The 12,282-nt window shown below is 42.3% G+C and overlaps 2 protein-coding genes across 2 annotated transcripts; both read left to right on the top strand.

Moving 5' to 3' along the window:
- The first annotated feature begins 56 nt into the window (after positions 1–56).
- On the top strand, positions 57–3,440 carry LOC124340993 (N-acetylgalactosaminyltransferase 7-like). Its single transcript, XM_046793859.1, has 12 exons — positions 57–195; positions 272–526; positions 602–834; positions 893–1,059; positions 1,123–1,330; positions 1,394–1,570; positions 1,670–1,787; positions 1,851–1,976; positions 2,036–2,257; positions 2,508–2,606; positions 2,681–2,806; positions 2,907–3,440. Exons 2-12 carry the CDS (start codon positions 392–394, stop codon positions 3,042–3,044), a joined length of 1,749 nt encoding a protein of 582 aa, XP_046649815.1. The 5' UTR covers positions 57–195; positions 272–391; the 3' UTR covers positions 3,045–3,440.
- Positions 3,441–3,575: 135 nt separating this feature from the next.
- On the top strand, positions 3,576–8,786 carry LOC124341052 (homeobox protein Nkx-2.4-like). The gene is made up of 5 exons (XM_046793949.1): positions 3,576–5,883; positions 5,973–6,187; positions 6,645–6,740; positions 6,857–6,946; positions 7,628–8,786. Exons 1-5 carry the CDS (start codon positions 5,379–5,381, stop codon positions 8,204–8,206), a joined length of 1,485 nt encoding a protein of 494 aa, XP_046649905.1. The 5' UTR covers positions 3,576–5,378; the 3' UTR covers positions 8,207–8,786.
- The last annotated feature ends 3,496 nt before the right edge of the window (positions 8,787–12,282 follow it).

Raw genomic sequence — 12,282 nt, 5'->3', positions numbered from 1 at the left:
TTTTTTTTGTTTTTTGTTTTTATATAAATTTTTCCCCCAAAGGTTTTTGAGTTTGACAGCACCTGGCCAGTTATCCATAACCATATTTCGATACACGCGAGTGCACTTTTTTAGACACATACTGTACCGGAACATTGCTCCTTTTCGAAACAAAACGCTTGTGACGTCGGTGACGTGGAGGGGAAAAGACGCCCGGTTATACACTTAACAAAAACAAAGACAAAGTTGTTGGTTTCCAACTGACTAATCTTTAAACAAGGTTTTGTAATAGTTTGAGTCGCATTTTGATTTATTTTGAAGAAGAGCTTGTGATGCACAAGAAAATAGGATTTTGAGTAGCTCTTGGCTGTTGAATTGTAGATAACTAGTAACTCAACAAGTGTTAAAAACAATGAACATCATACAGTTGAGACGTTCACGTTTACTGAGACTTATTACTGTTTTGCTGCTGGTAGCATGTGTATTGTTCTTTGCTAATCAAAATCCAGTAGCAAATGCAGTGAACTCTCAAGATGGTCATCACAAGGTAATGTATAATATGTTAATTACTTAGCAAAATTAGTATACCTAGTTGTTGTATAATCATTATTTTGTGATGCAGGCAAAATCCCGCGAAGTTAAAAAACTGTCTGTCTTCACACCTGATAAAATGGGAAATTTTGAACCTCCTATAGAAGCTCCAAGATCAGGTCCCGGTGAAGGAGGAAAACCCCATACATTGCTTCCTGACCAAAGGAATGAGGCCAGTCAATCCATATCTGAATTTGGCATGAACATGGTGGTCTCTGATGAAATCAGTCTTTCAAGAACAATAAGTGACACAAGAACACCAGAGTAATGATTTTATTGAATTTCTTTGATATTTATATTTTCAATCAATACTACATCCTAGGTGTCAACATTGGAGTTATCCAGAAGATTTACCGAAAGCCAGTGTTGTCATAGTTTTTCACAATGAAGGATGGTCAACACTTCTACGAACTGTGCAGTCTGTTATTGATCGTTCCCCACCACAATTTCTGGAAGAAGTTTTGTTGGTTGATGACTTCAGTGAGAAAGGTATTTTTAGGATTTAAAAAAATGTATACTTACTTTTTTTTCTGATTTCTTACTATAAATTAGCTCATTTAAAACGGAAACTGGAGGATTTCATAGAGAGATACGATGGAAAAGTCCGTCTCATTCGTAATAAGGAACGCGAAGGATTAATTAGAACACGAACTCGAGGAGCTGAGGAAGCTCGAGGAGAAGTTGTTCTATTTCTTGATGCACATTGTGAAGTGGGACTTAATTGGCTTCCTCCACTTCTGTACCCAATATATTTGGACAGGTATGAGCAGTATTATCAATTCATTAGAATTTGTGCAACCAAAAGATTTCGTATTTATAACAGAACTACCATGACTGTCCCGCTGATCGATGGAATCGATCACGAAAACTTTGAGTATAGGCCTGTATACCAAGGTGAAACTAACTTCCGGGGAATCTTTGAATGGGGAATGTTGTACAAGGAAAACGAAGTACCTGAAAGAGAGGCACAGACGAGGACTTATAATAGTGAACCGTACAAGTAAGTTTACCTAATTCGCTTGTAGTCCGCTTATACTGTCTCGCGCTTATTTATTTAAACATATTCTTATTTAAAATTTAAAAACTTTTAACTCAACAGAGCTCCAACCCACGCAGGAGGCCTATTTGCTATCGACCGAGCGTATTTCCTCGAGATTGGAGCTTACGACCCTGGTCTCCTAGTGTGGGGAGGAGAAAATTTTGAGCTTTCATTTAAGGTTGACACATAGTACAAAAAAGATTTCAAAAGTTAACCATTATCAATTCCTTTAAATTGATAGATTTGGCAGTGTGGCGGTAAAATTCTTTGGGTACCTTGTTCGCGTGTCGGTCATGTATACAGAGGTTTCATGCCTTACACTTTCGGCAAACTTGCTGCAAACAAGAAGGGTTCTCTCATCACCATCGTAATTCTTAGAAAGTTATATTTCGCATAACAATATTAATTCTTTTTCCTTCTCCATAGAATTATAAACGTGTGATCGAGGTGTGGTTTGACGATAAGTATAAAGAGTTCTTTTACACGCGTGAACCGACGGCCCGCTTCCTTGATATGGGCAACATTACACAGCAGTTAGAAATGAAGAAACGATTAAATTGCAAGAGTTTCGCTTGGTTCATGGAAGAGGTAGCCTATGATGTGCTGGATAAGTATCCTGAACTTCCAGCTAATCTACATTGGGGTGAAGTAAGTATGAGAGTTTTTTTTAGTTTCGTTTTTCATTTTTATTCAGCATTCAGCAAGTTTCTACCGTGGTTTTGGAAATTTCGTCGTAAGATGGCGTTTACCTCCATCTCTAGTCTAGAATAAAGAAAAACAAAAACAAAATCGATTGCACTACTGTGCTCTAGATGATTTACGGATATTGAACCATTAGCTTATTAAGCGCATAATTTTGATCGATTTATTAAAAAACTAATTACCCTTTTCTATCTAGCTCCGTAATACAGCTGCGCGTCAGTGCTTGGATACCATGGGTCATCAACCCCCAAGTTTGATGGGGATTTCTCATTGTCATGGTTTTGGCAACAATCAGGTACTGTTTACAACATTTCAATTTTATTAATATGTTCATAATTAATACTGTTTTCCTTTTTGTGCGTCTCCTAGCTATTCCGCTTGAATAAAGCCGGGCAATTGGGTGTAGGTGAGCGATGTGTCAATGCAGACAGTCAAGGTGTTAAGCTGGTCGTTTGTCGTCTTGGAAGCGTTGAAGGCCCTTGGGAGTATGATGAGGTACAATTTAAAGAAAAAATATGTTTTGCAGAATTTATTACCTAAGACAAATGTTATGAATGTATTATAAATACTTTTAAATTTGTCTTGTATATTTTAGACTTCGAAAACGCTGTTGCATAAGGTGCTGAAGCGATGTTTGGCTGTCCATCCACAGAACAATCATTTGACGCTGCTTCCGTGTGACACTGCCAACAACTACCATCGTTGGGAATTTCGTGAGATCCAGCCAAAATGATTCTGAAAGTTAGGCGTTTGTGCTTATGTACCCCAAATTGTGCTGCCTTTGCCATTCTCAGTAATGTTTGGCGTGTTGAAAATGCAATGTTACTGTAATAACACATTCTAATTTTTGTCTTGGTATCAACTATCAAGATTTTTTTTGTCTGTTTCACACCAAAGTTGTTGCGGCCTACGTATACTGTGATGTGCTTCTCACGAGTGACCATATTATTTCCCTCCATTCCGGGTTCAATCATTCAACAGCTAGCGTTCCAGTTTCTCTATATATGTTACTTGTGAAGCCTGAACTGCGTTGCTGGAATCAAACTTTTTGCTTTTTTTTTTCGTTCGTGGTTGTGGGGAAAATTTTGGGTTTGTTCATTATCACTAAAAATACACAAGTTTGGTTTGACTGGAAGAGTATAGATCTTTTAATTTTTAAAGTAAGTGTTACCAACCCTTAAAAGCTATTCCCGGTGTTGTTAACTTAAACTCTATCGCTTCGACTGTCGCTCAGCAATCATACGACATGAGTTGCTTTCTCTATCTTATTCCTTCGTTCCTTGGCAGCAATTAGCTGCGTTTGCGTTTTCTACTCGACCGGTCACTAGAGTTCCTTGCGAGTCAACATCATCAAGTCTTTCTCTCAGTTTCTGTACGGTAGTAGAAGGCCGGCGTTCAGCGCCAGCTTGCTAATTAAAATCCGGCCCTGCGTTCTTCTTAACATCCGAGTCGGGTGCTATTGATCTCCTACTGGACACAGTGCATAGAGTCGAGAAGGATTCTTGGGCAACAGTCGCACACAAGCTTTCCTCGTCAGAGATCCGAACGTTTCAAAAATCATCGCGTTAGTTTAGTCGTTGATATTGTACGCATCCAAGTCTGTAACAATGACTGCACAACAATTTCACCAACAAAATTCCTCCGCATCTTGATCGATCCTTACAGTGAAAAACACACCAAAACTCCCGATCGAGTCTGACAGTGCCACCATTGCGAGACACGATGTAGGGCCTTGGACCGAGTGATTCAGTGCTGTCGTCAACCCAATGCGGATGAATGCAATATCGATGGTAAGTATTGACATTCTTTATATATACTGACCAGATAATATTGGAGGAAAGGTGGAAAAAAGGAAATTCAAAGTTGCCGTTACTCCAAAACTCGAATCGTGAATCGACGCTAGAGACGCTGAAACCGCCAACTTTAGATGGGGAGGTAAAAGAATAGTAGAGCCAGGAGAGAGAGCACACAGCGCGCGGAAGCGAAAGGGGCGCGATTGGCGGCGCCTCCGGAATCTAGCTCCTCCCTTTGAACTGAGCGAGTAACCAATGGACGGCTCGCGGAGGGGGGATCCGGGCCGGTTGCGCGTGAATTGGTTGGACGTGGAGAGGACCCAATGGAGTGGCTGTTGAAGTATACGCCCTTGGTCGTCGCCGGGGTCTTGGGCTTGGTATAGGGTGAAGTGCCATGCTTCAAAGATTTGCCGAGGAGCTCTTGGAGAGGCATTTGAGGAAGTGGCTGCTGCTGGGTGAGTGCGACACAAGTGAGTTGAGTGATTGAACTGACCTGTGATCCCATCATCCTCTTCAGGCTTGTTGATCAACATTAAGCAAGCAAGACTCTCTCTCTCTCTCTTTCATCGTTCTCCAGACTCTCACGCGCTCTCATCTCTCTAGCTCTCTTCGTCGTCTTCTCGCCCGTTTTTGACCACCTTCGCCACCGGTTCTCTGAGCGCCCTCAAACTCTTCGAGCGACTTCTTCATCGGCCTCTCGTCTCTGCGCGCTACCGTGTGTTGTTTTTTCTCTCTCTCTCTCCTGGCCGGCCTGAGAGCTATCCCGACACTTTGCGGTCGAGTGTCTCTTCGCATTAAGTAAAAAAAAGAAGAAGAAGAAGGAAAAAGAGTGAAGAAGAATCAGAACAAAAATCAAGAACCTCTTGGTAATCGAGTTCATGTGTGTCGGTGAACGATTGTGTCGATTGATGAGAGATTGGCAAAAACATCCTTGACCGTGGCTCAAGAGATTCTCGACTTCATCATATCATCACTCATCTTCTGTAATCGTCCTTGATTTCGGCCGAGAGAGCCACTCCGCTTAGCTAGCCACGCACTTCTTCTCGCTTCCACCCAGAGTGTTTTCATTGCCCAATCCATTCGCATCGTTATATCCATGCCGCTGATTTGACTCGAAACCTCCAACGTGAAAAACTCTTCCGTCTTTTCGTGAAATTCTAATTTTAACTCCCTCCCGAAAAAAAAAAAACTATTCAACGTCACCAGTGGGTTTAGCAGTAAATTGTACGTATTGCACCGCACTGGAGCAGGTTTGAAATCCCAACGCCAATGTCATGTCCGTGAGTCCCAAGTACCGAACAAATTTCTCAGTCACTGACATTTTGAGCCCACTGGATGAAACAGTAGCTCTGCCTCCTCGTCCATTGAAACCTTATTCAATCGGTGAAGATTCGCAAAACTCGGATCTCCAACAGCTACAACAACCCAACGGCACCGGAACCGAATCCTACCTGCTGCTAAATTCGATTAGTAACTTGACGGACGGCAGTAATAACAACAAATCAATGAGCGTGCCAGTTTCAACTCCGTTCGGCGTCCATCAATTGGGAATGCATTCTTCCCATCCGCCTCCACCGCCGCCGCATTCGGGTGGCGGTCACATTCCGGCCACGACGTCAGCTTTTACCACGACATCCGGGTCTCAGTACACTAATGGAGCATCGGAATTTTCCGCTTCGGCCTACGGAGTGTCTGGTGACGTCCGTGCCCCAACGGCTCCTTGGTACAGCACCAGCAGCGGGGATCCGCGGTTCGCTACCGATTACACCCTTTCCACCGGTAAATTTCAGAATTTTCACACATTTATAACATTGACAGTGATGGTCACTAAACATTTTCCTATGTGTGTTATTTTACCGTCTATGCAGTGAGTCGTCTTATGAGTTCGACTGCGCCATCCGTCAACATGAACATGGCCGGAATGAACATGACCGGTATGAACATGACGGGCATGAACATGAACATGTCCATGTCGGGAATCAGCGCGGCCTGCGGAATGACCAGCGAGCCCAAGCAGTGCGGCGTGCAATTTCCGCTTCACGCGCAGAGGCGCAAACGGCGAGTTCTCTTCACGCAAGCCCAGGTAAAAAATCGCCAAATAAAATTTCCTATTCTTTTTTTTATTGTACAAATTTACGCCCGTGTCCCATCGTTCGTTTGTCAAGTCCAACAGCAGCAAATAAAAAGAGCCGTGAATGGCTTTAAATTCAATGTGAATGACTCGGTAAGGTTTGACGATGCTGCTGAGTAATTACCCGATAGCTGCTGGAGTTGAATCAAGAGTTTCTTTCCCATTTGAAGCCGTCCGTGAAGATATCGGACGATGTCAGCAAAGCCAATATTGATACGTGACGGAAAATAATCGTATGGAAGAAAAAAGCCTTTAGAATTCTGTATTTTTTTACTGGCTCCTGTGTGTGACAGCATGACTAGTCATAATCGAGTCTGACGACATATGAAAGAGTCTATATACGCATGCTGGTATTTTTCCAAGCAGCCATCTCAAGGTCTAATGAGTGAATTGAAATTTTTTGAAATAGGTTTACGAATTGGAGAGGCGCTTCAAGCAGCAAAAATATCTATCGGCTCCTGAGCGAGAACATCTGGCCGGACTCATTCATTTGACTCCTACTCAGGTAACAAAAAACTCTTTCTTTCAATGTAAAAACAAAAAACATTACGGCTTTTAACCAAAAACAACTGGCGAGATTGAAACCAAATTTGACTCTTATTATTATATTATCAACAATAGGTGAAAATTTGGTTCCAAAATCATCGCTACAAATGCAAAAGACAGGCCAAAGAAAAGGCAATGGCTGATATTGGATCTCAACATCAACAGGTAAATCAACATTTCATTTCTATTGAACGTTAGTGCCTAGCGGGGGTTAATCGCAGATAATCCAATCTATCCGATCTCATCTGTTTGTGAATCTAATGCGCCGCAAAGCAATAGGATTTCCCACGAAATACCCCAATATTTGGGACTTTCTTGAAAAATTCAACTCAAAAGGAGGGGGAGTGACGGTGAAAAGTCTATTGAAAACACAGCGCCGGACATGTAAAAAGATGTGTAAAAAAAACTCCCTCTTTTCTAGCCCATCTTACATATTCCCCTCTAAAGTGATGCGCATGTATGTGGGTATAGGCCTGGGCACACGGAGGGAGAAGAACGGTATGGGGGGATTCCGCTTGACCGAATGCAAATGAAAGCGTCCCGTCGGTTCATGGGAAACGGGTCGATTTTCTCATATCAGTTTGGCGATGTGGGGGGAATCCCTGACAGCATATTAGCGTCTGATAATAGATATATTGTCGTTGACTGTCGATCCACTAGATATTATGAATAAAAGCACCGTTCGTGAAAGGGTTTCAACTCCTTTACCACAGCCACACGGAGCCAGTCGTCCGATTCGTTTCATTTCTTGAATGGATCTAATCAGTTTTATTTCATTTCTAATTGCCGTGAAACGATTTGTTGTGAAACGCTAGATGATTAATATCCCACCATTGAATTGAACAGAACTCGCCCAAAAGAGTGTCGGTTCCGTCGCTGGTCAACAAGGATTGCAAGGCGGAAAACGGATCGGCTTTGGTCAGCAGCAGCAACAACGGAGGTGGGCCCATCGGGGCTTCGTCGGCCGGCGGCGGCGACAATTCCTGCAGCACAACTCTCGGGACTCAGCCGTCGCCGTCTTCGGTTGGTTGCCGCGATGACGATTGCACGCCAAGTCCAGGACCGACCTCCTCGGGTCTTATGGGCGTCGCTCCTCCAAGTCATCACTCTCATCATCCCCATCACCCACATCATCACCTAGCGGCTCACCTGTCCCAGTCGCAAGTAGGTCTGCATCACGCCGCAGCCGCAGCTGCCGCTGCCGAGCACCACCCAAGCACTTCGGCCATGTATCTGACCAGCCAGGCTCTCGGCTCGCTCGGCTTTCATCGCCAGGCATTGATGGACACTCAGTCGTCGTCGCTGCATCCCTATCATCCCCACCACCACCATCACCATCATCACCAGCACGCCCAAATGCAACAGGCTCAACAGCAGCAAAACAGTTTGAGTGCGTACCTACCGCTGCACAATGGACGTTGGTAAAGACGATTTCTGTTAAATGATATATCTATTAAAAATCTCCTTTTCACACCTCTTCTTATTAATTTAAATCTCCACTCCCGCATTATATTCGTGTGTTCATTATTATTCGGTGTTTGCTCCGTCTCTCACTCTTTTTTAATCGACTGTCTCTCTTATTCTCTTTCTCTCTCTATTCGATCCCGTTATTTTTTTCCGATTTATTGTGGCGTTTTTTATTCGATTTCAATTTTCATTCAGTAAATATGATGTCATTTTTTTCACGAATCTTTTGGAATCAGTGGTCCGAATTATCCCCTATATGCGTATCGTCAAACTTGTTCATCCTCTTCTAGTTCTCTATTTACATCTTTTAGTAGACTACTCGTTGGTATAAGCTGTTTGCTGTTGTTTCAACTTATTCCCCCCTCCAGTTTGCCGAACACGATGGCTTTATATAAAATCAATCTCTCCATCCCTTCATCTCCCGTGCATTCCCCACGTTTTTTATCTCTCCCCCAATCCCAATCCGTTGACAAACACGTCATCACTATGTTACATAAATATGCTAACTTTGAAATACACACATCATTTTACCCCGGCATCTTAAGCCTATATAGTCTCTCGTTCTCTGTTGTGCAACATATCAAATCTATCCCCCTACATCTAATACCCCGTCAGATGATCTTTGTCATTCACACGACTCATAAAACGGAAATATGAGAAAACGTTGATCCCTTCCGCCACATCTCCCCTCACCTTCTCTCTGATAGGACGTGATTGTGATCGTGTGTCCAAACAACGCGTCATCATTGTCATCATCAATTCATCATCATCATCATCATCATCATTATAATAAGCGCCAACGTTGTGTGAATTAACACACGGGGTGGAAAAAAAGGGAAGTATTATAATGTATACACACTGCTATAATCTTTATTATAGAGTGAAAGGGGTGCTGGCTGTTATGGACACGTGCGTTGCTGATGCATTGTGAATTTTGCTTACGTCTAAAGGGCAAGAGGGAGAGGTGAAGACAGCAACTTCAACTTCTCTACAGCATCAGCTCAGTGCTGTAGAATATATACCCCATCACTCCAACGTTCCTGGCGTTGTGCACGCGGATGTTTACCAGCAGCAGTACTTATCCGGTGCGTTATATCGATATTATATCAAAACCCTCGAGCAGAGCTAAGAGCGAGGCTGAGAGGAGAAGAGAACAAGCAATATCCGGTTGCTTATCATACGTGCCCTCTTTCTGGATTCCAGACAGGCTCGACATTTTATTATAGCTCAATATGCGTCAGAGAAGTTGAAATGACACCGTCAGCTCATTCCTTGGACGTTACAATAAGCTCGGGATACGTTTAAAGAGATTTGCTTAGAGTTGAGTAAGAGAAAAAGAAAGACAAACGGCGGAAATTAACGGAGACGGTGTGGCAAAAGGTCAAAAAATTGTCAAGTTAACATATTTTTGAATTTGATTGTCTTCCCACAGAAAAAGTTGAGAGTACAAAACCAGGCCTAAGCTGCAGTCGTTCAACAAATGAACTGTTAAAAAAAAAAAAAAAAAAAAATTGACTGAGTCAACAAAAACGCCACAGAGAAAACAGTTTCAATCAATCGCCTATAGCTCAGGAATAATCGTACCCCATACTGTCTAACGATTTATAACCAACACAAGCAAAGAGACAAAAAGGAAGAATGGAGATAATTTTTTCCTACCTTTAAGCCTGGGAAATACAGCCAGGCATCCACAAGTGTTTCATCCGCAGAAAAGTTGAAAATCCACCAGGCGGGATAGGAAAAAGGACGTCAAACGGGATGCTGTTTATCTAAATTAAAAATTAAAAACGGGTTTACAAAAAATATTTGAAGATGAAACAAGTCAAACAACTAGTATGGAAAAGTTCAAAATGAGACAATGGGTAAACCCTATTGTTAATAAACAAGAGGATGTAAGGTTTACATGTATTACACTGCATCTATGCAAGTCATATACCTAGGCAGGTCACAGGTTAATAATAGTAACAAAATCCTTACCCAAGCGATAATACTGAGATTGTTGCTGGTGACAAATCAATACCAGACCAAGCGAAACTGGATAACCTGTAGTTATGATGTCTGGCTTAGGCCTCAATAAATCTGCACAAAGGAGAAGGTTACTTAGTGCAAACAAACTGCCATGCATTGACAGGGGGCTTAGGCCTACATGATAAATGCTAGTCAGGAATTACAATTTAATAAATTTGGAACAGAGTTTAACTTTTCTATTTAAGCTACCAGCATAACCATTTCATTTGTATTCTAAGATTTATTTACCTGTCCAATGTTCAGCATGGAGAAGAGAGCATGAAGAATCGTGACATCAGAGTTGACTTGACGACCACATTTTTGTAATTTTATTTGTTGTTCTAACCACGTTCGTTTCCAAAAGAAGTGATTGTTTTTTTTTGTAATCTTGAACTTCGTCTCTTTTTCCGTTTTCGAAACGTTTGAAACAAAAGGAGCAGACGACACTAATGTTTGCAATCGTTAATATATCGATAAGAATAATATCGACCCCCCACCCCAAATCCAAACCGCTGATAAACGATAAAAGCGGTTTTCTCACCCGCGTTCGAAATCGTGAAACGAATCAGGATTTTTAGTTTGTCAGCCCCTAACTACCAGCCCCCTTAGACCGAAATCGCCACATTAAGTCAATAATAACTTCCGTTAATGGTAGTTTAAAAAAAACAATTTTAACCCGTTTTACTAATGATTGTCTTTTACTTTACAAGTTCCTAATTAATATTATAAGATCTCGCTTTGCTCTTGCTATTTTAAACTTGAAAACTCAAAGACAAAAATCCAGAAAATATTCGCTATTATAGTTTCCATACGGTAGATGTTTGCCTCGAATTTATCGGAAAGCCCACGCAAAGAATCGAAAAGGCTTATTCTTTATTTAAATCGTATGCAGTGACACAAGCAAAAATTGCCAATAAAAGGGAAAAGTTGTAAGAATGCGCGCGCGCGCGGGCCTGGAAGCGGAAAAACCCCGTTCAGTTCGGCATATCCAGTGATGGCAAGTGACAGCAGACACAAAGTTGCCTTGAACATTGCCAGATATGACCGATTTGAGGACCATTCACGAGCAGACCAAGTGTGGGCGCCGCATCACGAAGGGGAAAGAGTGGAGGGCGCTCCTTATATTGGAGAGTTTTGCAATAAAAAGAAAGAAAGGAGCGAGAGAAAAAATTTACCATATGAAAAGAATAAGCACAGTGTCGATATATAGCGAGAGCCATCCGAAACAAATCAAGTCGGTCGCGGTCAGCTTGAAGTGACACCCACCGCTGGCCCCTGTGCAGCACAGCACCCTTTTCTTTTTTTCCCTTTCGGCCCTGTGTCTTCTAATTTTTATGTAGCCAAGCCTTTGGCTGCTACATAGAGCTAACACTATCGAACAAGATGGAGGTCAGCGTAACCGTATAAGAGGCGGTATAGTTGACCCTCTCTTTCAGTCGGTGGAGAGGGACGAGCCCCACTCTGTAATAATCGACCTGCTAGCGACGTCCCTGGTCATCAGTTACAGAACTTGGCGACGCCAGACAAAAATATCTATTTCTTATTATTACGCTGCTGCGCTCTCGTACAGCACACACATAAACACATACACAGCGCCATGCAGTTTAGACAGTGGCTATCCGCGTATTTATCGGTATTTATTTATATGTACAATGCGGATGTAGGGAATATAACCGGTTTCCTCCCGCGGACAAGGAGGCATGACGCCTGAATTTTATTATTATTATTTCTACAAACTAGAAGGGAAATGACAACAGTAGAAATAGAGAAATGGGGGAAAGAGTGAAGAGGTCTAAGGTATTAAAAAAGAGAATAGTCAAAACGACTCGATCTATCTCAAGTGGCTTCGACTCTCGGTTGGCAATCCAGCAGCAGTTCTACTTAGCTGTCTAAACAGATTAGCGAGAACTGTACTGCTGCTGTCGACTTAAACAGTCTCGATCCGTTGTGTCTATAAAGACGCTCACCCTTCTCTCTCTCTCTCTCTCTTGCTCGTTTTAGGCCCTCACTCTATTCTATTCGTCTTC

This window comes from Daphnia pulicaria, chromosome 5 (genome assembly GCF_021234035.1).
Source record: "Daphnia pulicaria isolate SC F1-1A chromosome 5, SC_F0-13Bv2, whole genome shotgun sequence".
In the NCBI taxonomy this organism is placed as follows: domain Eukaryota; kingdom Metazoa; phylum Arthropoda; class Branchiopoda; order Diplostraca; family Daphniidae; genus Daphnia; species Daphnia pulicaria.
This window is presented reverse-complemented; position numbering and strand designations above follow the sequence as displayed.

Excerpts from the sequence above, each read along its gene's own strand:
- LOC124340993 (XM_046793859.1), top strand. The coding sequence starts at position 392 with ATGAACATCATACAGTTGAGACGTTCACGTTTACTGAGACTTATTACT. Across the intron at positions 1,060-1,122 it reads TGATGACTTCAGTGAGAAAG|CTCATTTAAAACGGAAACTG; the intron begins GTATTTTTAGGA and ends ACTATAAATTAG. Across the intron at positions 2,807-2,906 it reads GCCCTTGGGAGTATGATGAG|ACTTCGAAAACGCTGTTGCA; the intron begins GTACAATTTAAA and ends TGTATATTTTAG.
- LOC124341052 (XM_046793949.1), top strand. The coding sequence starts at position 5,379 with ATGTCCGTGAGTCCCAAGTACCGAACAAATTTCTCAGTCACTGACATT. Across the intron at positions 5,884-5,972 it reads CGATTACACCCTTTCCACCG|TGAGTCGTCTTATGAGTTCG; the intron begins GTAAATTTCAGA and ends CCGTCTATGCAG. Across the intron at positions 6,741-6,856 it reads TTCATTTGACTCCTACTCAG|GTGAAAATTTGGTTCCAAAA; the intron begins GTAACAAAAAAC and ends TATCAACAATAG.